Raw genomic sequence first — 26,633 nt, 5'->3', positions numbered from 1 at the left:
TAAAGGGCTGGCCCAGGCCAAGGCCTTGTCCGAGAGCAGCGAGATCAAGAAGCCCACCTTTGATCTCTCAGTAGGAAAGGCATGTGGCAGCAACTCGAAATAAATGCCCACCTGGTTAAGGAAACCTCGGCACTGAGTTGGCTCTCCCCCAAAGCGCTGTGGAAGGGGGGCAGAACCGGTCATACCCCGAGACACCGCAGGCGCAGCAACAGGTGTCGGGGTAGACTCTGGCGCAACAACCGGAGCGGCAGTAGGAGCGGGCCCAGGAGCGACAACCGACCCATCGGCAACGGAAGCGAAATGAGCCGTGCGTTCAAGCAGGGTTTGCAACGCCACAGCGAACCGACCCAACAGGTGATCCTGCTGATCAAGTCTGGCAACCAGCGTAGGTAGCGAGGATGGCCCTGTACCGTCAGAATTCATGGCTTGGTCCTAATGTCATGGAACCATGAACCAGACGTACAACAAGAGATAAGTGGAAATAAGAAGGCTTTATTGAAAATCAAAATGTAAGCAAAAGTCCAAACGGATGGCTAAACCGAAGCAGGGTCTTGCGTAGACAGAGGTCAGGAACCAGAAGGGTAGTCAGACGAAGCCTGGATCAGGAACCAGCAGGGTAGTCAGACGAAGCCAGGATCAGGAACCAACGGGGTAGTCAGACGAGGCCAGGATCAGGAACCAGAAGCAGCAGCAGTCTTAGAAGCATGTGAACACAGGAGGACCAAGCAAGGAACTGAAGCCACAGACCTCCTATATATATGAGCTAGGCATCCAGCTCCTCCCAGTGGGAAGGAGAAGCCGCAGGGTGGGAGGCTACAAGAAACCCAGAAACCAAGATGGCCGCCAGCACATGTCAAACGAAGGAGAACAGTAAGAAGGTAAGACCATGACACACTGCCCATGTTTGCTAGACCACTTGTCTGTGGTCAGATAAATCTGTGCCAGAGACATATTCACTTGCCATTGAATGTGGCCATATAGCTCTGGAATGCTCTTCTGGGAAAAATATTTCCTTCTGGGGACTTCACTGCGTTGTGCCAATGGCCTCAAATTTTCTAAAGGCCTCTGAATCCACCAGTTTATATGGCAGTAGGTGGCGGGCTAGTAGTTTCGACAAGCCATCGGTCAGTCATTGTGCAAGAGGGTTATCCGGCATCATCAACTTTTTATGTTTGAACATTTGGGCCACAGAAGCCTGCCTTTTGCCAGATGAACGCGATAACGACATGGTGGAAGGTGGAGTGGATGAGAAATGGGAGGAGAGAGGAGAAGGAGAAGAGGCAGGACATGGAGTTCCGGGAGTATGGCTTTGTGGGTTCTGACGGTGTTCCTCCCACTGGGCTAGATGATGGCAGGCCTGGTGCCTTCTTAAAGCAGTCGTCCCTAGGTGGGTGTTGGGCTTACCGCGACTTATGCGTTGACAGCACAGGCTGCAGATGGCAACACTATTGTCAGCAGCTGACACGTTAAAAAAAGCCCACACTGCGGAGCCATGTGCCGGCGTCCTGGGAGCGCAAGATGTCACCGTGGATGGCTCGCTCCAGATACATTTGCAGTCTGCTTTTTGCCTCCTGTGCACTGCGAGTTCTGCCTGCTTCTCCTCCTTATCCTCCCTATCTGCTGCTCCATCTCTCCCTCTGAACTCCCCTCCCCTTCCTCTCTTGTGGACACCCACATAACGTCCATCAACACGTCATCATGGTCACTTTCACAACCACTGACATTAGAGATTCAGCGAGGACCACCCTCCTTGAGCTGATCTGGGTACTGTCGTCAGACCGCTGGGTGGCAGCCGTTGCTAGCTCCTCTTCCTCATCCGAAGCCAAGAATGGCTGCGCATCGGTAAGGTCTGGGAATGGATGGTAAAATAATTCCTCTGACTCGAGTGAAAGGGCTATGGTGGTGGTGGTGTCTTTGGGGGTGCACAAAGAAGAGAGTAAGGAGGGTGCAGATACAGAGGATGAGGAGGGTGCAGAAGCGGAAGGCTGAGTGAGCCACTCAACCAAGTCTGGTGCGTCCTTTTACGTAATCGCACGCTTTTCCAACTTCCCACTTAGGCTACAGCCTGGTGCACCTGCCTGACCCCTACCACCCCTGCGGAATGGCCTGCCTCTTCCTCTGCCTATCATTTTCAAAATGACACTGTGCCAAAGTCCCTAAAGAAGAGTAGTATTTGTGGAAGCAGGTATATTGCAGGCCTCAATCAGTATTTGGTGGAAGCTGGTATATCAAACCCCTTAATCAGTATTTGTGGAAGCAGGTGTACTGCAGGCCTCAATCAGTATTTGGTGGAAGCTGGTATATCAAACCCCTTAATCAGTATTTGTGGAAGCAGGTGTATCGCAGGCCTCAATCAGTATTTGGTGGAAGCTGGTATATCAAACCCCTTAATCAGTATTCTGTGCAAGCAGGTGTATCACAGGCCTCAATCAATATTTGGTGGAAGCAGGTATATCAGTCCCCTTAATCAGTATTTTGTGGAAGCAGGTATATAGAACCCATTTAATCAATATTTGGTGGATGCAGGTATATTGCAACCCTCAATCATTATTTTGTGGAAGACTTTCTATCAAAACACTTAATCAGTATTTTGTGGAAGCTGGTATATCGCATCCCTCAATCAGTATTTTGTGGAAACAGGTATATAAAATCCCTTAATCACTATTTTGTGGAAGCTGGTATATCGCAGGCCTCAATCAATATTTTCTGGAAGCATGTATTTCAATCCCTTAATCAGTATTTGGTGGAAGCAGGTATATAGAACCCATTTAATCAATATTTGGTGGATGCAGGTATATCGCAACCCTCAATCAGTATTGTCACGGACGGTGTACAGGAAACAAGGCAAAACAACATGCATAAATGACTCGCTGGATCCAGAAGCTAAGGAACAAAAGGGGGACCCCTGTAGTAGACCTGGGACTTTCCCTGGCTGCTCAGCCTATGCATAGATCCGAATGGTGGAGGTATGCATATCCACGTACCTTGACTATATAACCCCTGAGCACCCTGCAATAGTGAGGGGACACGACCACCGCCTCCCTACACCAGACACGGAGGGAGTCAGGGTCACCTGGGATCCAGCAAACAGAAAATAACAGATAACAGTATAACACTTAACTTTGTAGAGGAGAGGAGAACCAGATGGGCATGCACACATACTCCAGGAAGAAATATAAGCCGCCCAGAAAAGCCTTCTGGGGAAGAATTTAAAGGGAAGCAATTAGTCCAACACATAACAGCTGAGAGAGGCTAATGAGAGGAGGAGCTGAATACCACAACACAGAAACTCAAGGAGGAGGTTCTGAAAGGCCTCTGTCAGAGCTTCTCAGCTGTCTGGTTGTGACTGTACCCCTCCCTCTACGAGTGGACTCCGGACACTCAGAACCCACCTTCTCAGGATGGGACCTATGGAAAGCCCTGATGAGACGAGAGGCTTTAATGTCCGTCACTGAGACCCACATCCTCTCCTCAGGACCATACCCCTCCCAGTGAACAAGGTACTGAAGAGAACCGCGGACAAGACGAGAATCCACAATCCTAGAGACCTGAAATTCAAGATTCCCATCAACCATAATCGGAGGAGGAGGCAAAGGCGAGGGTACAATGGGTTGAACATAAGGTTTCAATAAGGACTTATGAAAAACATTATGGATCTTCCAAGTCTGAGGAAGATCAAGACGGTATGCAACAGGATTGATGACAGACAGGATTTTGTAAGGCCCAATAAACCTAGGACCCAACTTCCAGGAGGGAACCTTCAATTTGATATTCTTGGTAGACAACCACACCAGATCACCAACATTCAGGTCCGGACCAAGCACACGTCTCTTATCAGCCACACGCTTATATCTCTCACTCATGCTCTTTAGATTATCTTGAATCTTTTGCCAAATAGATGACAAAGACGAGGAGAATCTGTCCTCATCAGGTAAACCAGAAGACCCCTCTCCCGAGAAAGTCCCAAACTGTGGATGAAACCCATATGCACCAAAAAATGGTGACTTATCAGAGGACTCCTGACGACGGTTATTTAAAGCAAACTCAGCAAGGGACAAAAAAGAACACCAATCCTCTTGATTCTCCGCCACAAAACAACGCAGATATGTCTCCGGGTTCTGATTGACGCGCTCTGTCTGGCCATTCGACTGCGGGTGGAAAGCAGAAGAGAATGACAACCGAACCCCCAAGCGAGAACAGAAAGCCTTCCAGAATCTGGAAACAAACTGCGTGCCCCTATCAGAGACTATGTCTGAAGGAATACCGTGCAATTTGACAATGTGATCAACAAATGCCTGCGCCAGCGTCTTAGCATTGGGCAAACCAGGAAAAGGGATGAAATGCACCATTTTGCTAAAATGGTCCACCACCACCAGAATCACAGTCTTCCCCGAGGAACGAGGCAGGTCCGTGATAAAGTCCATGGACAGATGTGTCCAAGGACGGGAAGGAATGGGTAAGGGAAGGAGAGGACCTGATGGCCGTGAATGAGGGACTTTGGCACGAGCGCAAGTCTCGCAGGCTGCCACAAAACCCTCAACCGACTTACGAAGCGCAGGCCACCAGAATCTCCGAGCGATGAGATCCAGTGTGGCTCTTACCCCCGGGTGCCCAGCAAGGACCGTATCGTGGTGTTCTTTAAAAATCTTGTGTCTTAAAGCGAGAGGCACAAACAAGCTCCCAGGAGGACAAAGATCAGGAGCCTCTGACTGGGCTGCCTGCACCTCTGCCTCCAATTCAGGAAAAAGAGCAGAGACCACCACACCTTCAGCCAAAATGGGACCCGGGTCTTCAAAATTCCCGCCTCCCGGAAAACAACGTGACAGGGCATCTGCCTTCACATTCTTAACTCCAGGGCGGAACGTGACAACAAAATTAAACCTAGAAAAGAACAACGACCATCTGGCCTGTCTCGGGTTCAGACGCTTGGCTGACTCCAAGTAGGCCAGATTTTTATGGTCAGTAAATACGGTAATAGGGTGTCTGGCTCCCTCTAGCCAATGGCGCCATTCCTCAAAAGCCAACTTGATGGCCAACAATTCCCTATCTCCCACATCGTAATTTCTCTCTGCGGAGGAGAGTTTTCTTGAGAAAAAGGCACACGGTCGCCAATTGGCAGGAGAGGAACCCTGAGACAAGACCGCCCCCCACACCCACCTCAGAAGCATCAACCTCAACTATGAAGGGTAACGAAACATCAGGTTGCACCAAGATGGGAGCGGAAGCAAAACTCTCCTTGATATCAGAAAAAGCCTTACGCGCCTCTACTGACCAAGAAGAAAAATCTACCCCCTTTCTGGTCATATCAGTGAGTGGTTTAACAATAGAAGAATAATTCAAAATGAACTTCCTGTAATAATTGGCAAAGCCCAAAAAACGCATTAGCGCCTTTTGATTCTCAGGAAGCTCCCACTCAAGCACAGCGCGGACCTTCTCGGGGTCCATGCGAAAACCAGAAGCGGAGAGAAGAAACCCCAGAAATTGAATTTCTGGAACCGCAAACACACATTTTTCCAGTTTCGCATATAATTTATTCTCCCGCAGAATGAGCAAGACCTGACGTAAATGTTCCTTATGAGTTTTGAAATCGGGAGAAAAAATCAAAATGTCATCCAAATACACCAATACAAATTTTCCCATCAAATGATAAAAAATGCTGTTCACGAAATGCTGAAAAACGGCTGGGGCATTCATCAAACCAAAAGGCATAACCAAGTTTTCAAAATGGCCCTCAGGGGTATTGAAGGCCGTCTTCCATTCGTCCCCTTCTCTGACCCTGACCAGGTTGTATGCCCCTCTTAAATCTAATTTGGAAAAGACTTTAGCCCCAACAACCTGGTTAAATAAGTCCGGGATCAGAGGAAGCGGATAAGGGTCACGAATAGTGATACTGTTCAGCTCCCTGAAATCCAGACAAGGTCTTAAAGAATCATCTTTTTTCTTAACAAAGAAAAAAACCAGCGGCAACAGGTGACTTCGAGGGTCGTATGTGTCCCTTTCTCAGACTCTCAGAGATATAAGCACGCATAGCGATCCTCTCAGGTTGGGAAAGATTGTATAAACAAGATTTAGGCAGCTTGGCGTCTGGGATGAGATTAATAGGGCAATCGTACTCCCTGTGCGGGGGCAAATCCTGAACTCCACTCTCAGAGAAGGCATCCGAAAATTCAGAGAGAAAAGATGGTATAGTCTTAGTAGCAACCTCAGAAACAGATGTCATGAGGCAATTCTCTCTGCAAAAGTCACTCCAACCATTTATTTGCTTCGCTTGCCAATCAATGGTGGGGTTATGCTTAGTGAGCCAGGGCAGCCCCAACACCAGAGGGGTGGGCAAACCGCTAAGGACGAAACATGACACATCCTCAACATGAGCATCACTCACAATTAAACGGATATTGTGAACTATGCCCTTTAATGATTTCTGAGAAAGTGGAGCGGAATCGATAGCAAAAACAGGAATATCCTTTCTCAAAGCGCACACCTGGAAACCATGAGTTATCGCAAAGTGATTATCAATGAGATTGACCGCTGCTCCACTATCCACAAAAATCTCACAAAAAATGTTCTTGCTCTCTAGCGCCACCCTAGCCGGCAGGACAAAACGGGAACTACAAGCAAACGGAAAATCTTCAATCTCCGCCTCAATCCTGCCAATAGTAACAGACGGAACATTTTTCAAAGATTTTTTCCTCTTTGTTTCTTTATTATATCCAGAGAACTGCCTGAATCTCCTAGAGGGACAAATATTTGCCAAATGATTAATACCTCCACAACAAAAACAAGCCCTCCCATGCGGGCTGAATCTTCTATTGTCAGAAGCAATCAACCCCAGCTGCATGGGCTCCTGCTCAGAAGGGGTTGACAGCGACTGAGACCCCTGCGCAGAGAATGGGACCGCTGCACAGTCCTGGGACCGAGTATGACAGGAAGGAGAGATCTCTCCTCTCTCTTTAAGACGCCTGTCAATACGAACGGCCTGAGACATAGCAGAGTCCAAAGAAATAGGCCTTTCATGAAAGGCAAATGCATCTTTCAATCCCTCTGAAAGACCATGGCAAAATTGACTTCAGAGTGCAGCATCATTCCAACCAGTATCAGCTGCCCATCTCCGAAATTCTGAGCAGTATATTTCTGCGGATTGTTTACCCTGGCATAGGAGACGTAGTCTAGACTCCGCCAGAGCAATACGATCCGGATCATCATATATCTGACCCAGGGCTAAAAAGAATTCATCCACTGAACGGAGGGGCCGTGCCCCCTCCGGCAGCGAAAAGGCCCAGGACTGAGCGTTACCCCTGAGCAGCGATATAATGATCCCCACCCTCCGTTCCTCATCACCAGAAGAATGGGGAAGAAGGCGAAAATGGAGTTTGCAAGCCTCTCTAAAACGCACAAAATTCTCACTACCCCCGGAGAACGTATCCGGGAGCGAGATCTTAGGCTCAGAACAAACTCCATGAACGCCAGCTGAACCGGTCACTTGAAGCTGAGAAAAAGTCCTGCGGAGATCAGCTACCTCCAATGAAAGACCCTGAAGGCGTTCAGCCAAAAGTAAAACCGGATCCATGCTTGAGACGGTTATGGCGGCTTATAATGTCACGGACGGTGTACAGGAAACAAGGCAAAACAACATGCATAAATGACTCGCTGGATCCAGAAGCTAAGGAACAAAAGGGGGACCCCTGTAGAAGACCTGGGACTTTCCCTGGCTGCTCAGCCTATGCATAGATCCGAATGGTGGAGGTATGCATATCCACGTACCTTGACTATATAACCCCTGAGCACCCTACAATAGTGAGGGGACACGACCACCGCCTCCCTACACCAGACACGGAGGGAGTCAGGGTCACCTGGGATCCAGCAAACAGAAAATAACAGATAACAGTATAACACCTAACTTTGTAGAGGAGAGGAGAACCAGATGGGCATGCACACATACTCCAGGAAGAAATATAAGCCGCCCAGAAAAGCCTTCTGGGGAAGAATTTAAAGGGAAGCAATTAGTCCAACACATAACAGCTGAGAGAGGCTAATGAGAGGAGGAGCTGAATACCACAACACAGAAACTCAAGGAGGAGGTTCTGAAAGGCCTCTGTCAGAGCTTCTCAGCTGTCTGGTTGTGACAAGTATTTTGTGGAAGCAGTTATATCAAACCACTTAATTAGTATTTTGTGAAAGCTGATATATCGCACCCCTCAATCAGCATTTTGTGGAAACAGGTATATAAAAACCCTCAATCAGTATTTTGTGGAAGCAGGTATATAAACCCCCTCAATCTGTATTTTGTGGAAGCAGGTATATAGAACCCCTTAATCAATATTTGGTGGAAAACAGGTATGTCGCACTCCTGAATCAGTATTTTGTGGAAGCAGCTTTATCGCAGGCCTCAATCAATATTTGGTGGAAGCAGGTATATCAAACCCCTTAATCAGTATTTTGTGGAGCAGGTATATTGCACCCCTCAATCAGTTTTTTTGGGGCAACAGGTATATCACACCTGTTGCAAATATATGTTCCAATAGCTCTTGTCCCTCTATATTCCTGCGGTATCGCAGCAGAACCACACACAACTGCTGCACAATACAAATGCACTATATACTTTCTATAATAGAAAGTATATTATAGGTATATCACACCCCTCAATCAGTTTTTTGGGGGGCAACAGGTATATCACACCAGTTGCAATTAGTTATTCCAATAGCTTTTGTACCTCTATATAGCTGCTGTATCATAGCAGAATCGCACACAACTGCTGCACAATACAAATGCACTATAAGATATTTTCTATGCTAGAAAGTATATTATAAGTATATCACACCCCTCAGTATAGCACACCAATACTAGTCCTTAAAAGGACTTTTGTGGCCCTATTAGCTAGCGTTTGGTGTCACTAACAGTCTATTTCTGCTCCACACAGCAACCTCTCCCTACACTGGCAAAACACAGAATGTAAAATGGCTGCCAGATTGGGTTCTGTTATAGGGTAGAGGTGTGTCCATGTGCTGAAATGTCTCAATTGGCTGTCCTGTTCCACTTGATGGATGTGCCATGGGTCAAAGTTCGGCGCAATGCAAAAGAATATGGCACATGCGAACATCGCCATATGTTTGCATGTTCGGCGAATCGCGAATGCGCAAAGTTCCCCACAAAACGACCGCTGGACGATCTGCAAGGCCATCTCTACTGTTCAACACAAGAAAAAGCAGCTCCAGGCATGGGTAGACTAACCTATTATATGTGTATTATATGTGCAGGATCTAGGCTGTCATCTGGTGATAGATAACAGCTGTTCAGGGCTGTTCGGCCTGCTTTTAACTAAGTAATAGTGTGCCCTTTCACTTGCAGCCAGGGGAGCAAGCTCGGCACAGGCAAGCTGTGGGCGTGATTACAGCCCGGCCTATGCCATCAATCAAGTAAAGTGTGATTGCCCCCAGAATTATCTGAAAGTGCACAAGTAAAGATCCACGCTGTGCTCAAATTGCAAAGCGAGACAACCCCTTTAAGCCAAGCTTGCTGGTGTAGCTCTTTGGGATTATCTCCAATTATTCTCCCCAGTGCTGGCAGACAAAACTATTGCCATATGTAAGATCTGCAGGTTGAAAATAAGCCATGGGCATTTAAACATAGGCACCATGGTTGAATAGGACCATCACCAGATCCAGTGGAAAAATGGAATTGGCTGCCAGCAATCTGAACAAGGCTGTCCTCCTACTCCAGGTCTTCTTTGTGACAGCCAGGCCACAGCGAAAACCAATGCAGTGTCATTGCCATCATCAGATAGTACTTCTCCAAGTCAGACTCCTCCTCCTCTGCTTTATTGTCAGTCATTGATAACGGAATGTGTAGCCAGAAAACATCTACATCCATCCAGCAATCCGATGGTGTGCACGCTTAATTCCCACCTGCCATACCACTTAGTGGATTCAGATGCCTTTGGGGAACTGATAGCGTTGCACTCAGTATTAATGTAAGACACCTAGCCACCATTATTTCTCCAAGAAAGCTATCCTTGCCCTGTACTCTCACATGATGGAGAATGTGGGCTGCTACTTGAAATTGTGGCTGTGCAGCAAAGTACATGCCACTATGGACAGCTAAGGCAGCTGTTCTGGACAGGGACAGTACGTGTTTTCATGGCCTAGTGGGTTAATGTCTTGCACAGCAGTTGCAACAGAGCACCACAGCAAGAAGGCCAGGTCCTACTGACACCTCACCATTTGTTTCAGTCTGGTTCCTACACCAGGTGCTTATCTGCCTCCTCCATATCCTCCTCAATGGACATCCTCAACAGTGTCACAGCATTGCTTACACTACTCCTCCCTTCTATCAAATGTGTAAACTGAAGTGTTGCAATGTAGTGTTAAAACATATGAGTAGTGTTGATCGAGCAGTAAGGGACGGAGAAGTGGCTGTGCTGATGATGGTGCACGCAGAATCCGTGGCCCTGGGTGCAGTGAAACTGTGCCTGCTGCCAGGGCACAAGAAACACACTCATCCACAATACCTAGCTTTATGTCCCAGTTTGCAGGGCAGCGCAGGACACCACTCTCAATGTCACACCAGTGCGTCCAGGTGGTCGGTTGGATTGCAGCAGATAATGCTTCCAGACGGTTAAGCACCACTCTGTCTTCCACAAAGTTTAGTCTCAGTAGGCAAGAGTCTGGTCAACAGAATCCTTACCCTGATCCTTCTTCCTCCCACCATGAAGAGTCTTGGCAAACAAATGATCCCACATTCAAATATTCCGAGGAGCTCTTTTCAGCGCCATTCCTTGATTTGGCCCTCTCACTAAGGCCGCTTGAAGAAGGACATAAGGAGATCTTGTGCCCTGATTCCCAAACTATTTAGCATCCACAGTCAGAAAAAGATGACGGTAGGGAACGGCAATTAGTGTTTCACGAGGTGGATGATGATGATGAGACACAGCTGTCAATAAGTCTCCTGAATTAGTGTCTCAAGAGGTTCATGATGAGGATGAGACAAATGTATCAATAAGTGAAGTTCTCGTTAGGTCAACAAGTCAGGAGGATGACCAGAGTGAGGAACTGGAAGAGGAGGTGCTAAACTATGAAATCACTGACCCAACCTGGGAAGGTGGCAAGGCAAGCGAGGACAGCAGTACAGAGGGGGAGGGATCTGCAGCACCGCAACAGGCTGGAAGAGGCAGTGGGGTTGCAAAAGGGAGAAGGCGGGCCACACCAAACAAGCCCGCAACTGTTCCCCAGAGCAATCTCCCTTGCCAAGGAGTAGGTGTTCCGCAATCTGGCACTTTTTTTTAGGAAAGTGCAGACGATAAAAGAATCCTGTGCTGTACCAAAATGAGCAGGGATGTGAACACTAGCAACCTCACCACCACCAGCATAATCTGCCACATGGCTTCAAAGCACCCTAATAGGTGGGCCGAACTTCTGGGTCCACAATGAGTGTCTGCGGGTCACACCACTGTCTCCTCTTCCCCTATGTTACGTGCTGGCCAATCCCCTGTCCAAGATGCAGGCTCGGATGCATCCCGCCCTGCACCTGGACGTTCACAAGCACCATCAGCTAGAACATCCACTTCTGTGTCCCAGCGCAGCGTACAGATGTTCATACCCCAGGCATTGGAACGAAAGCGCAAATACCCAGCCACCCACCAACAGGCCATAGCACTAAATGTGCACCTTTCCAAATTGCTGGCCCTGGAAATGTTGCCATTTAGGCTTATGGACACTGAGGCTTTCCGCAGCCTGATGGCGGTAGCCATCCCTCATTACTCAGTACCCAGCCGCCACTATTTTTCCCGCTGTGCCATCCCCGCCTTACACCAGTATGTGTCCCGTATCATCGCCCGTTTCCTGAACAACGCAGTTATTGGGAAGGTCCACTTAACGACTGACACATGGACAAGTGCTTGTGGCCAGAAATGCTCTTTTTCCCTGACAGCACACTGGGTGAATGTTGTGGAGGCCAGGAGCGAGTCATACCCTGGGATGGCACAGGTGCTACCGAAGCAAAGGATTGCGGGCCCTACTTCCATCATGATTTCCGCCACCACCTACATTAGTGGCTGCAACGCCCGATTCTCCTCCTCCACCTACTCCTCCTCTGCCACCTCTGAATTTTCATCTTGCAGCACCAGTCAGCCATCAGTCAATAGCTGAAGGCAGTGTAGCACTGCAGTGGGTAAGCGGCAAAAGGCTGGATGAAACTTATTTGCTTAGGTGACAAACAGCACACCGCCGCAGAGCTATGGTAGGGTATAAAGGACCAGACTGAGCTGTGGGTCTCGCCACTTAACCTAGAACCAGGCATGGTTGTGTTTGATAATGGCCGTAACTTGGTGGCAGCTTTGGAGCTTGGCAAGCTCACGCATACCATGCCTAGCCTATGTGCTAAACTTTGTGGTCCAGCAGTTTCTCAAAACCTACCCCAATTTGCCTGAGCTACTGGTGAGGATGCTTTGAGTGTGTGCCCATTTCCGAAAGTCATCTACAGCTGCCACCGGGCTGGCAATGCTGCAGCACTTGCTTGCAATTGCCAGCTCACCGACTGTTGTGCGTTGTGACCTGCACGTTCCATATGTTGGCCTGGCTTTGTGAGCAGCAGAGGGCAGTAGTGGAATATCATCTGCAACATGGTCATCGCCTTTCCAGTCAGCTTCTGCTCTTTACAAGCGACAAGTGGGCATGGATGTCTGACCTCGGTGAGGTTTTATGCAACTTTGATGAATCAACACAGATGTGAGCGGCGATGCCGCTATTATCAGCATAACCATCCCACTTCTGTGTCTATTTAAACGCTCGCTGCTCACACTGAAGGCATATGCTATGCATGTGGAAGAGATGGAAATGGGGGAAGACAGTACTCAGGGTGATAGCCAGACCACCCTCAGTTCGTCTTCTCAGCGCAAATTGGATGATGATGAGGAGGAGGAGCTGGAGACAGTTGCCTCCGCTATAGAGGGTAGTATCCATAGCAGGTTTATTCCATCTATTCAGCTTGAATGGGCCGAAGAGGAGGAAGAGGATGAAGAGGATGAGGAGATTGAGAGTCATCCTCGTGATGAGGACAGCAAAGTCTTGTCTGTTGGGACTCTGGCACACATGTCTGACTTTATGTTATGCTGCCTTTCCAGTGACAATCATGTTAAACGCATTTTGTCCATTACTAATAACCGAACTTTGGTGCTCGATCAACACTACTGATTAGTCTGGGCAAGAGAAACCACTCAGCAGATCAGTTGCTAATCTGCTTCAAGCAGTAAATATTCTACTGGCTTTTTCCCTAACTACAGCTAGGCAAGGTGGTTAGCGACAATGGCAGGAACTTTGTGGCTGCTCTATATTTGGGGAAAATAACACATGCTAACTGCATGACGCATGTGATAAATTTAGTAGTGCAAGCTTTGTGAAAAAGTATTGTGCCTTGCAGAAGATGCTTGCCATGTCCAGGAGACTGTCTGCGCATTTTAGCCATTCTTATGTGGATAAGAAAGTCTTTCTGGACTTGCAGCAACAGAATGGTCTACAATTGCACCTCTTGATTTGCGATGTTCCAACTCATTGGAATCCCACCTTGAGTATGCTGGAGCATCTGTATCTGCAGCATTAGGCTTCATTCACACGTCCGTGAAACATGGTCCGTGAGATAACGGACTGGCGTCCTGCTTAGTACAGGAGCTCACGCAGTACAGTAATATACTCATATAGATCATACGAGTGTATTACTGTACTGCGGCGGTGGCACAAAGCACACGGCGTCATAGAAACCAATGAGGCCGTGCGCTCCTGCACTAAGCAGGATGCCAGTCCGGTGTCTCACGGACCATGTTCCACGGACATGTGAATGAAGCCTAAAGCAGTGAATTATTACATCATGCACCAGACCACCACAGCAGGGAGCATGTGTTATTGGCAAATCATCAGTGTCACATACTCAGGCCCACCAGACAGTAGGAATTACTGCAGAATAAACAGTGTCATCCACCTGACAATCTCTGCATCTTGTTGACCACCCTGTAGCTGTTGAAGACCCATGTGGACAAAGTTCTATGGAGAAGGAAGTGGAGGAGGATGAGGAGATATCACTGGAGGAGGAGAAGCAGGGGGAGGAGGATTTGGTGGCGGTGATGGATGAAGCTAATGATGATGATGACACTGGTTATGATGACCAATTGTTGCCGTGGGAGGCAAAGTCGGAATAAACTTGGCCCTCGGGCATGCTAGGCGTATCGTTAGAATTAGGGATGAGCGAACTCGAACTGTATAGTTCGGGTTCGTACCGAATTTTGGGGTGTCCGTGACACGGACCCGAACCCGGACATTTTCGTAAAAGTCCGGGTTCGGGTTCGGTGTTCGTCGCTTTCTTCGCGCTTTTGTGACGCTTTCTTGGCGCTTTTTGAAAGGCTGCAAAGCAGCCAATCAACAAGCGTCATACAACTTGCCCCAAGAGGCCATCACAGCCATGCCTACTATTGGCATGGCTGTGATTGGCCAGAGCACCATGTGACCCAGCCTCTATTTAAGCTGGAGTCACATAGCGCCGCCCGTCACTCTGCTCTGATTAGCGTAGGGAGAGGTTGCGGCTGCGACAGTAGGGCGAGATTAGGCAGATTAACTCCTCCAAAGGACTTGATTAACTGATCGATCTGCAGCTGTGGATCATTGAGCTGCTGATCCTCAATTGCTCACTGTTTTTAGGCTGCCCAGACCGTTTGTCAGTCACATTTTTCTGGGGTGATCGGCGGCCATTTTGTGTCTTGTGGTGCGCCAGCACAAGCTGCGACCAAGTGCATTTAACCCTCAATGGTGTGGTTGTTTTTTGGCTAAAGCCTACATCAGGGTGAAGCTGTCACACCAAGTGCATTTAACCAGCAATAGTCTGTTTATTTTTTGGCCATATCCCAGTCTAATTCTGTCACTAAATCCATACCGGTCACCCAGCGCCTAAATACTAGGCCTCAAATTTATATCCCGCTAAATCTGTCCTTAGTGCTGTAGCTGGGCGAGTTATTTAGTGTCCGTTCAAGCACATTTCTTGTTCTGGGTTGAAATACAATTCCCAATTTAGCAATTTCATAATTTAGTGGTTTCTGCTATATCAGAGCTATTTGAAATCTATCCCTAAAAGGGTATATAATATTCAAGGTGCACATTGGGTCATTCAGAATAACTTCACACACACCCGCTACTGTGTATTTCCAAGTCTAATTCTGGCACTAAACCCATACCTGTCACCCAGCGCCTAAATACTAGGCCTCAAATTTATATCCCGCTAAATCTGTCCTTAGTGCTGTAGCTGGGCGAGTTATTTAGTGTCCGTTCAAGCACATTTCTTGTTCTGGGTTGAAATACAATTCCCAATTTAGCAATTTCATAATTTAGTGGTTTCTGCTATATCAGAGCTATTTGAAATCTATCCCTAAAAGGGTATATAATATTCAAGGTGCACATTGGGTCATTCAGAATAACTTCACACACACCCGCTACTGTGTATTTCCAAGTCTAATTCTGGCACTAAACCCATACCTGTCACCCAGCGCCTAAATACTAGGCCTCAAATTTATATCCCGCTAAATCTGTCCCTAGTGCTGTAGCTGGGCGAGTTATTTAGTGTCCGTTCAAGCACATTTCTTGTTCTGGGTTGAAATACAATTCCCAATTTAGCAATTTCATAATTTAGTGGTTTCTGCTATATCAGAGCTATTTGAAATCTATCCCTAAAAGGGTATATAATATTCAAGGTGCACATAGGGTCATTCAGAATAACTTCACACACCCGCTACTGTGCATTTCCAAATCTAATTCTGTCACTAAACCCATACCTGTCACCCAGCGCCTAAATACTAGGCCTCAAATTTATATCCCGCTAAATCTCTCGTTACCGCTGTCCTGTTGTGGCTGGGAAAGTTATTTAGTGTCCGTCAAAGCACATTTTTTGTTCTGGGTTGAAATACAATTCCCAATTTAGCAATTTCATAATTTAGTCGTTTCTGCTATATCAGAGCTATTTGAAATCTATCCCTAAAAGGGTAGATCATATTGAAGGTGCACATAGGGTCATTCAGAATAACTTCACACACACGCTTCTGTGCATTTCCAAGTCTAATTCTGTCACTAAATCCATACCGGTCACCCAGCGCCTAAATACTAGGCCTCAAATTTATATCCTGCTGAATTTGAATACAATACATTGGGCCAAATAATATATTTGTTGTTGTGGTGAACCATAACAATGAGAAAAACATCTAGTAAGGGACGCGGACGTGGACATGGTCGTGGTGGTGTTAGTGGACCCTCTGGTGCTGGGAGAGGACGTGGCCGTTCTGCCACATCCACACGTCCTAGTGTACCAACTACCTCAGGTCCCAGTAGCCGCCAGAATTTACAGCGATATATGGTGGGGCCCAATGCCGTTCTAAGGATGGTAAGGCCTGAGCAGGTACAGGCATTAGTCAATTGGGTGGCCGACAGTGGATCCAGCACGTTCACATTATCTCCCACCCAGTCTTCTGCAGAAAGCGCACAGATGGCGCCTGAAAACCAACCCCATCAGTCTGTCACATCACCCCCATGCATACCAGGGAAACTGTCTCAGCCTCAAGTTATGCAGCAGTCTCTTATGCTGTTTGAAGACTCCGCTGGCAGGGTTTCCCAAGGGCATCCACCTAGCCCTTCCCCAGCGGTGAAAGACATAGAATGCACTGACGCACAACCACTTATGTTTCCTGATGATGAGGACATGGGAATACCACCTCAGCATGTCTCTGATGATGACGAAACACAGGTGCCAACTGCTGCGTCTTTCTGCAGTGTGCAGACTGAACAGGAGGTCAGGGATCAAGACTGGGTGGAAGACGATGCAGGGGACGATGAGGTCCTAGACCCCACATGGAATGAAGGTCGTGCCACTGACTTTCACAGTTCGGAGGAAGAGGCAGTGGTGAGACCGAGCCAACAGCGTAGCAAAAGAGGGAGCAGTGGGCAAAAGCAGAACACCCGCCGCCAAGAGACTCCGCCTGCTACTGACCGCCGCCATCTGGGACCGAGCACCCCAAAGGCAGCTTCAAGGAGTTCCCTGGCATGGCACTTCTTCAAACAATGTGCTGACGACAAGACCCGAGTGGTTTGCACGCTGTGCCATCAGAGCCTGAAGCGAGGCATTAACGTTCTGAACCTGAGCACAACCTGCATGACCAGGCACCTGCATGCAAAGCATGAACTGCAGTGGAGTAAACACCTTAAAACCAAGGAAGTCACTCAGGCTCCCCCTGCTACCTCTTCTGCTGCTGCCGCCTCGGCCTATTCTGCTGCTGCCGCCTCGGCCTCTTCCTCCGCCTCTGGAGGAACGTTGGCACCTGCCGCCCAGCAAACAGGGGATGTACCACCAACACCACCACCACCACCTCCGTCACCAAGCGTCTCAACCATGTCACACGCCAGCGTTCAGCTCTCCATCTCACAAACATTTGATAGAAAGCGTAAATTCCCACCTAGCCACCCTCGATCCCTGGCCCTGAATGCCAGCATTTCTAAACTACTGGCCTATGAAATGCTGTCATTTAGGCTGGTGGACACAGACAGCTTCAAACAGCTCATGTCGCTTGCTGTCCCACAGTATGTTGTTCCCAGCCGGCACTACTTCTCCAAGAGAGCCGTGCCTTCCCTGCACAACCAAGTATCCGATAAAATCAAGTGTGCACTGCGCAACGCCATCTGTGGCAAGGTCCACCTAACCACAGATACGTGGACCAGTAAGCACGGCCAGGGACGCTATATCTCCCTAACTGCACACTGGGTAAATGTAGTGGCAGCTGGGCCCCAGGCGGAGAGCTGTTTGGCGCACGTCCTTCCGCCGCCAAGGATCGCAGGGCAACATTCTTTGCCTCCTGTTGCCACCTCCTCCTTCTCGGCTTCCTCCTCCTCTTCTTCCACCTGCTCATCCAGTCAGCCACACACCTTCACCACCAACTTCAGCACAGCCCGGGGTAAACGTCAGCAGGCCATTCTGAAACTCATATGTTTGGGGGACAGGCCCCACACCGCACAGGAGTTGTGGCGGGGTATAGAACAACAGACCGACGAGTGGTTGCTGCCGGTGAGCCTCAAGCCCGGCCTGGTGGTGTGTGATAATGGGCGAAATCTCGTTGCAGCTCTGGGACTAGCCAATTTGACGCACATCCCTTGCTTGGCGCATGTGCTGAATTTGGTGGTGCAGAAGTTCATTCACAACTACCCCGACATGTCAGAGCTGCTGCATAAAGTGCGGGCCGTCTGTTCGCGCTTCCGGCGTTCACATCCTGCTGCTGCTCGCCTGTCTGCGCTACAGCGTAACTTCGGCCTTCCCGCTCACTGCCTCATATGCGACGTGCCCACCAGGTGGAACTCCACCTTGCACATGCTGGACAGACTGTGCGAGCAGCAGCAGGCCATAGTGGAGTTTCAGCTGCAGCACGCACGGGTCAGTCGCACTACAGAACAGCACCACTTCACCACCAATGACTGGGCCTCCATGCGAGACCTGTGTGCCCTGTTGCGCTGTTTCGAGTACTCCACCAACATGGCCAGTGGCGATGACACCGTTATCAGCGTTACAATACCACTTCTATGTCTCCTTGAGAAAACACTTAGGGCGATGATGGAAGAGGAGGTGGCCCAGGAGGAGGAGGAGGAGGAGGAAGAGGGGTCATTTTTAGCACTTTCAGGCCAGTCTCTTCGAAGTGACTCAGAGGGAGGTTTTTGGCAACAGCAGAGGCCAGGTACAAATGTGGCCAGCCAGGGCCCACTACTGGAGGACGAGGAGGACGAGGATGAGGAGGAGGTGGAGGAGGATGAGGATGAAGCATGGTCACAGCGGGGTGGCACCCAACGCAGCTCGGGTCCATCACTGGTGCGTGGCTGGGGGGAAAGGCAGGACGATGACGATACGCCTCCCACAGAGGACAGCTTGTCCTTACCCCTGGGCAGCCTGGCACACATGAGCGACTACATGCTGCAGTGCCTGCGCAACGACAGCAGAGTTGCCCACATTTTAACCTGTGCGGACTACTGGGTTGCCACCCTGCTGGATCCACGCTACAAAGACAATGTGCCCACCTTACTTCCTGCACTGGAGCGTGATAGGAAGATGCGCGAGTACAAGCGCACGTTGGTAGACGCGCTACTGAGAGCATTCCCAAATGTCACAGGGGAACAAGTGGAAGCCCAAGGCCAAGGCAGAGGAGGAGCAAGAGGTCGCCAAGGCAGCTGTGTCACGGCCAGCTCCTCTGAGGGCAGGGTTAGCATGGCAGAGATGTGGAAAACTTTTGTCAACACGCCACAGCTAACTGCACCACCACCTGATACGCAACGTGTTAGCAGGAGGCAACATTTCACTAACATGGTGGAACAGTACGTGTGCACACCCCTCCACGTACTGACTGATGGTTCGGCCCCATTCAACTTCTGGGTCTCTAAATTGTCCACGTGGCCAGAGCTAGCCTTTTATGCCTTGGAGGTGCTGGCCTGCCCGGCAGCCAGCGTTTTGTCTGAACGTGTATTCAGCACGGCAGGGGGCGTCATTACAGACAAACGCAGCCGCCTGTCTACAGCCAATGTGGACAAGCTGACGTTCATAAAAATGAACCAGGCATGGATCCCACAGGACCTGCCCGTCCCTTGTCCAGATTAGACATTAACTACCTCCCCATAACCATATATTATTGGACTCCAGGGCACTTCCTCATTCAATCCTATTTTTATTTTCATTTTACCATTATATTGCGAGGCTACCCAAAGTTGAATGAACCTCTCCTCTGCCTGTGTGCTAGGCCTAAATATATGCCAATGGACTGTTGCAGTGGTGGGTGACGTGAAGCCTCATTCTCTGCTATGACATGCAGACTAATTCTCTGCTGACATGAAGACAGATTCTCTGTTACGGGACCTCCCTCCTCTGCCTGGGTGCTGGGCCTAAATATATGCCAATGGACTGTTGCAGTGGTGGGTGACGTGAAGCCTCATTCTCTGCTATGACATGCAGACTAATTCTCTGCTGACATGAAGACAGATTCTCTGTTACGGGACCTCTCTCCTCTGCCTGTGTGTGTGCTGGGCCTAAATATATGCCAATGGACTGTTGCAGTGGTGGCTGACGTGAAGCCTCATTCTCTGCTATGACATGCAGACTAATTCTCTGCTGACATGAAGCCAGATTGTCTGTTACGGGACCTCTCTCCTCTGCCTGTGTGTGTGCTGGGCCTAAATATATGCCAATGGACTGTTGCAGTGGTGGCTGACGTGAAGCCTCATTCTCTGCTATGACATGCAGACTAATTCTCTGCTGACATGAAGACAGATTCTCTGTTACGGGACCTCTCTCCTCTGCCTGTGTGTGTGCTGGGCCTAAATATATGCCAATGGACTGTTGCAGTGGTGGCTGACGTGAAGCCTCATTCTCTGCTATGACATGCAGACTGATTCTCTGCTGACATGAAGCCAGATTCTCTGTTACGGGACCTCTCTCCTCTGCCTGTGTGTGTGCTGGGCCTAAATATATGCCAATGGACTGTTGCAGTGGTGGCTGACGTGAAGCCTCATTCTCTGCTATGACATGCAGACTAATTCTCTGCTGACATGAAGACAGATTCTCTGTTACGGGACCTCCCTCCTCTGCCTGGGTGCTGGGCCTAAATATATGCCAATGGACTGTTGCAGTGGTGGCTGACGTGAAGCCTCATTCTCTGCTATGACATGCAGACTAATTCTCTGCTGACATGAAGACAGATTCTCTGTTACGGGACCTCCCTCCTCTGCCTGGGTGCTGGGCCTAAATATATGCCAATGGACTGTTGCAGTGGTGGCTGACGTGAAGCCTCATTCTCTGCTATGACATGCAGACTAATTCTCTGCTGACATGAAGACAGATTCTCTGTTACGGGACCTCCCTCCTCTGCCTGGGTGCTGGGCCTAAATATATGCCAATGGACTGTTGCAGTGGTGGGTGACGTGAAGCCTCATTCTCTGCTATGACATGCAGACTGATTCTCTGCTGACATGAAGCCAGATTGTCTGTTACGGGACCTCCCTCCTCTGCCTGGGTGCTGGGCCTAAATATATGCCAATGGACTGTTGCAGTGGTGGCTGACGTGAAGCCTCATTCTCTGCTATGACATGCAGACTAATTCTCTGCTGACATGAAGACAGATTCTCTGTTACGGGACCTCCCTCCTCTGCCTGGGTGCTGGGCCTAAATATATGCCAATGGACTGTTGCAGTGGTGGGTGACGTGAAGCCTCATTCTCTGCTATGACATGCAGACTGATTCTCTGCTGACATGAAGCCAGATTGTCTGTTACGGGACCTCTCTCCTCTGCCTGTGTGCTAGGCCTAAATATATGCCAATGGACTGTTGCAGTGGTGGCTGACGTGAAGCCTCATTCTCTGCTATGACATGCAGACTGATTCTCTGCTGACATGAAGCCAGATCGTCTGTTACGGGACCTCTCTGCTCTGCCTGTGTGCTAGGCCTAAATATATGCCAATGGACTGTTGCAGTGGTGGGTGACGTGAAGCCTCATTCTCTGCTATGACATGCAGACTGATTCTCTGCTGTCATGAAGCCAGATTGTCTGTTACGGGACCTCTCTGCTCTGCCTGTGTGCTAGGCCTAAATATATGCCAATGGACTGTTGCAGTGGTGGGTGACGTGAAGCCTCATTCTCTGCTATGACATGCAGACTAATTCTCTGCTGACATGAAGCCAGATTGTCTGTTACGGGACCTCTCTCCTCTGCCTGGGTGCTGGGCCTAAATTTATGACAATGGACTGTTGCAGTGGTGGCTGACGTGAAGCCTGATTCTCTGCTATGACATGCAGACTGATTCTCTGCTGACATGAAGCCAGATCCTCTGTTACGGGACCTCTCTCCTCTGCCTGTGTGTGTGCTGGGCCTAAATATATGCCAATGGACTGTTGCAGTGGTGGCTGACGTGAAGCCTCATTCTCTGCTATGACATGCAGACTGATTCTCTGCTGACATGAAGCCAGATTCTCTGTTACGGGACCTCTCTCCTCTGCCTGTGTGTGTGCTGGGCCTAAATATATGCCAATGGACTGTTGCAGTGGTGGCTGACGTGAAGCCTCATTCTCTGCTATGACATGCAGACTAATTCTCTGCTGACATGAAGACAGATTCTCTGTTACGGGACCTCCCTCCTCTGCCTGGGTGCTGGGCCTAAATATATGCCAATGGACTGTTGCAGTGGTGGCTGACGTGAAGCCTCATTCTCTGCTATGACATGCAGACTAATTCTCTGCTGACATGAAGACAGATTCTCTGTTACGGGACCTCTCTCCTCTGCCTGGGTGCCGGGGCCTAAATATCTGAGAATGGACTGTTCCAGTGGTGGGTGACGGGAAGCCAGATTCTCTGCTATGGAACCTCTCTCCAATTGATTTTGGTTAATTTTTATTTATTTAATTTTTATTTTAATTCATTTCCCTATCCACATTTGTTTGCAGGGGATTTACCTACATGTTGCTGCCTTTTGCAGCCCTCTAGCTCTTTCCTGGGCTGTTTTACAGTCTTTTTAGTGCCGAAAAGTTCGGGTCCCCATTGACTTCAATGGGGTTCGGGTTCGGGACGAAGTTCGGATCGGGTTCGGATCCCGAACCCGAACATTTCCGGGATGTTCGGCCGAACTTCTCGAACCCGAACATCCAGGTGTTCGCTCAACTCTAGTTAGAATCAATCAAACTTCTGATTACTGGATAGCTATGCTTTCTCCAGCATTTACCTTTTTCTCTGACATCATGGACTTCTGGGCAGGCAGATTGGAACAGTGGTCAGAGCTAGCCTAGTTTGCTCTCACTGTACTGTCTTGCCCAGCCTCCAGAGTCATCTCAGAGAGGGTTTTCAGAGTGGCAGGTAACATTGTGAGACCTAAACAGTAAAACGTTTCCTCCTCAAGTGTACGAAACATCATAATTATCAAAATGAATGAGGCATGGATCTATAAGGATTTTAACACACCTCTGGCTGAGGCCAATGAATGGATCTGCCATTGCTGATGTTGGCTATTTATAGCAAGCCCCGATCATGCCACTCCTGCTGTCTGCCTGCCATAGTGTTCCATACCATCACCACTACTGCTGCTACTGCACCTACTGCCACTACCATTACCTTCACACAGCTAGACATCTACTGCCTTGCCACTACTACTACCCTTTTACACAGCAGCATCACTAATGTCTTATCTATTAGGATCCATGATGTGCTTCTACTGCTTCCACTGTTATTGCTGCCACTACACAGCTAACCCTTTCCACATCCACACTGTAATGATGCTGATCCCAAAAAAGTATAATTTTTGAATGCTTATTCAAAACAAGCGACTGTATTTTTCAGATAACATGGTGTATGCTGAAACATGTGTATACCCATAGCTGTATATGTTAGTATCACTCTGACATTATTTGCTATTGCTGTCATTGCATCAAAGAGCGGAAGCGGGATTAAAAAATATTGAAAGATTTTCAAGCTACTTGAATCACTTTTGATGTGGGTAGAATGGATTCTGATCCAAATCAAATTTTTGATTCGTTAGAATTAAATCAGAAAAATCTAAATTTAAATCAATTTGCTTATCTCTAACTGTATAACAAAAATTAACTCTATTTTCACACAGCTTTAATCCAATTCTTGAGAGCTGTATGAGAGAAATACATTCATACATTTTCTTTACTTTTCTTATATGTTGCTGTGTTATATAACCCAATTTTTAGTGGAACAGGACCACGTTCCATTTCAGCGCTAAGCACTGAATATTTTTTCAATGCTCACTTTACTATTGTACATGTAGTGGTTTATGGAAATTAATGTAAAACTATGCATTGTCCTTCTAGTTTTTTGCTCAGACCGCTCATGCCTTCCATGCTTAAAGGACAGTTGTAAAGTAATATTTGATCAGTTACTCCATTTCTTCCTCTTAGACAATTAAATATGACATGCAAAGGGAAATAAATGCTTCTCGAGGAAGTAGTTATTCTGTGTTGGATCTGATAAGGACACCTGTGCTGCGTCGGATATCTTTTTGTATATGTTGTACTTGGTAAGTATGAAGATCAATTGTATACTTTTAAATACATATTGTGTGATTCTTAATTTGGTTGTGCAAAGTTTCAAAACTTATCCCATATCTATATGAATGGACTGGTGTTTTTGAAACATGCGCTTCTTTCTTTTCAATGACCACCACTCCATTCACACAGGGGAACATATGACTCGTGGGTGGATGTCCACCATTTTGACACATCCTTTATGCTTTTAAATGGAACTTGGCACAACTTCTTTAAGATGCACCAGTCTTTTACATACTGTATAAAGGTCTTATTCTCTGCTCTTAGGTTCTCCACCAGCTTTGCTTATTATGGTCTAGCAATGGACCTTCAGAAATTTGGACTGAGCATCTATATTGTTCAGATTATCTTTGGAACAGTTGATATACCAGCTAAGTTTTTCTCCTATTTTGTGATAACACACATGGGACGTCGTGTTCTACAAGCTGCTAGTTTGATTTTAGCGGGGATTGCAATTTTAGTGAATGTCTTTGTTCCTGAAGGTAATCTATTTTTTATTATTGTGATTTTTTTGTTTCATTATAGGGAATCAGTCTTCAGCGACCTACCTATCAAATTGTTTGCATATACACATACTGTAGCTGTGGTTCACTTGTTTTTCTTTTGTTGATCTGAGGCTCTGGCCTGCACAAATGTATGAAAAGGAAGCATTCAGACAGTTGGGAGATAAGGATTGCTATAAACGTCTAGAGAGCAACCCCACTGCTAGGTTTAAGGCAGAACTGGATTGTATCCTTGACTCTGGGGTAGAAAATAATATTCTGCCAGCTCGGCTTAAAGAGGGCCTGGTGGTGGATCATCCGGTTACCCCCACCCTGTATTTGCTGCTCAAAATCCACAAACAGTTACAAATTCCCCCGGGGGCCCCATTGAGTCCGGGGTAGGAAGTCTCTGTGAACGAGTCAGTAGATTTGTGGATTTTTATTTGAGGGAAAGCATGGAGACTCTGCCGTCCTATGTCAGGGACACCTCTGATGTATTTAGGAAACTTAATGGGGTGTCGCTGGAGGGGGACATGTGGCTGGTCACCTGTGATGTAGAGGCCCTCTACACGTCGATATGCCATGACCACAGGATCAGGGCCTGCCAATACTTTTTACGTATGGCGGACTTAGCTCCAGATACTATTGGGTTTGTAACGGAGCTTCTGGATTTCATTTTGAGACACAATTACTTTACATTCAAAGACCGCCTCTTCCTACAGCTCCGGGGAACAGCGATGGTGGCGACTTGTGCGCCCTCCTATGCTAATCTGTTCCTCGGACTGTGGGAAAGAGAGATTGTCCAGAATCTCCTGGATTATGGCTCTGTGGTCTCCAGTGGCGGATCCAGAGCCTGGTCTCGGGAGGGGCACTTTCAGATTATTTTCTGTCCGCCGCCACAAAACAATGGTGCTTATAGAACAGACTCCACAGTGTAGGCTATATGTGCATAACAAACATATTTCACATGAAAACTTACAATTACTTGGCTTGGCCCTTGGGGATCTCGGACGCCACTTCCACACTTTGGCCGGGGGCTCGGCGGAGCTGATGTTGTGTTTTATCCTAATGAGAAAGATTTCATATAAAAGGATTTGGAGAAGGGGCAGAGGGATAGCAGAGCAGGGAGAGGCTGTGCTGCTACTAGGGGGTCATACCATGGGGGAGTAAATAAGCCCACCATAATGCCCCCCCCCCAGTAGAAATAATTCTCCTTATAATGTGACAGTGCAAAAAATACCCCCTTGTAATGCCCCCAGTTGAGCTAATGTCCCCACAGTGCCCCCATAATGTGCCAGTATAAAATACCCCTATATAGTGCCCCTAGTAAATGACCCCATAGTGCTCCACACCCTCCTTCCTCCTAGTGCCCTCCATAATGTACCAGTATAAAATGCTCCAGTAGATGACCCCATAGTACTCCTCTCCCCCCCTTCCCCATAGTACCCACCATAATGTGTCCCAGTATACAATTGTACTGTACAGAGAGCCCATATACAATACCCCTTCTTTGTGGCCTCAGTAGATGCCCCTATAGTGCCCCCAATCATGTGCCAGTAATAATAGCCCCCCTGTGCCAGTAATAGCAGCCCCCAGTAATAACAGCCCCCCCTGTGCCAGTAATAACAGCCCCCAGTAATAAGAGCCCCTCTGTGCCAGTAATAACAGCCCCCAGTAATAACAACCCCTCTGTGCCAGTAATAACAGCCCCCAGTAATAAGAGCCCCTCTGTGCCAGTAATAACAGCCCCCAGTAATAAGAGCCCCTCTGCGCCAGTAATAACAGCCCCCAGTAATAACAGCAAAAAACACACATGTCAGCGATGCGATGCAGGCCTCTTCTGGCCTGTGTCCCACGCTGTATGGCTCAGGCGGCGCGATGACGTCATCGCGCCGCCTGCGCCGGCCTCTGATAGGCTGCAGGCACTAGGCCGGCAGCCTATCAGAGGAAGGTAAAGGGACACGCCTCTCCCTTCCCTGCCGCAGCACAGGCAGGCATCTGTATCGCTGTTCTGAGGACGGCGATACAGATGACTGGAGATGAGCGCTTCCACAA

General features: G+C 48.2%; 1 protein-coding gene across 1 annotated transcript in view; it reads left to right on the top strand.

Moving 5' to 3' along the window:
* The window catches only part of LOC122920048 (solute carrier family 22 member 6-B-like), a 116,006-nt gene that overhangs the window by 20,046 nt on the left and 69,327 nt on the right, over positions 1–26,633 (top strand). The window contains exons 2-3 of the mRNA XM_044269258.1: positions 23,950–24,068; positions 24,364–24,578. Coding sequence (XP_044125193.1) covers positions 23,950–24,068; positions 24,364–24,578 — 334 coding nt within the window. The remainder of the gene's footprint in view (positions 1–23,949; positions 24,069–24,363; positions 24,579–26,633) is intronic.

Source organism: Bufo gargarizans, chromosome 10, assembly GCF_014858855.1.
Source record: "Bufo gargarizans isolate SCDJY-AF-19 chromosome 10, ASM1485885v1, whole genome shotgun sequence".
In the NCBI taxonomy this organism is placed as follows: Eukaryota; Metazoa; Chordata; class Amphibia; order Anura; family Bufonidae; genus Bufo; species Bufo gargarizans.
Note: the sequence above shows the minus strand (reverse complement) of the source record. Positions and strands in the feature narration are given on the sequence as shown.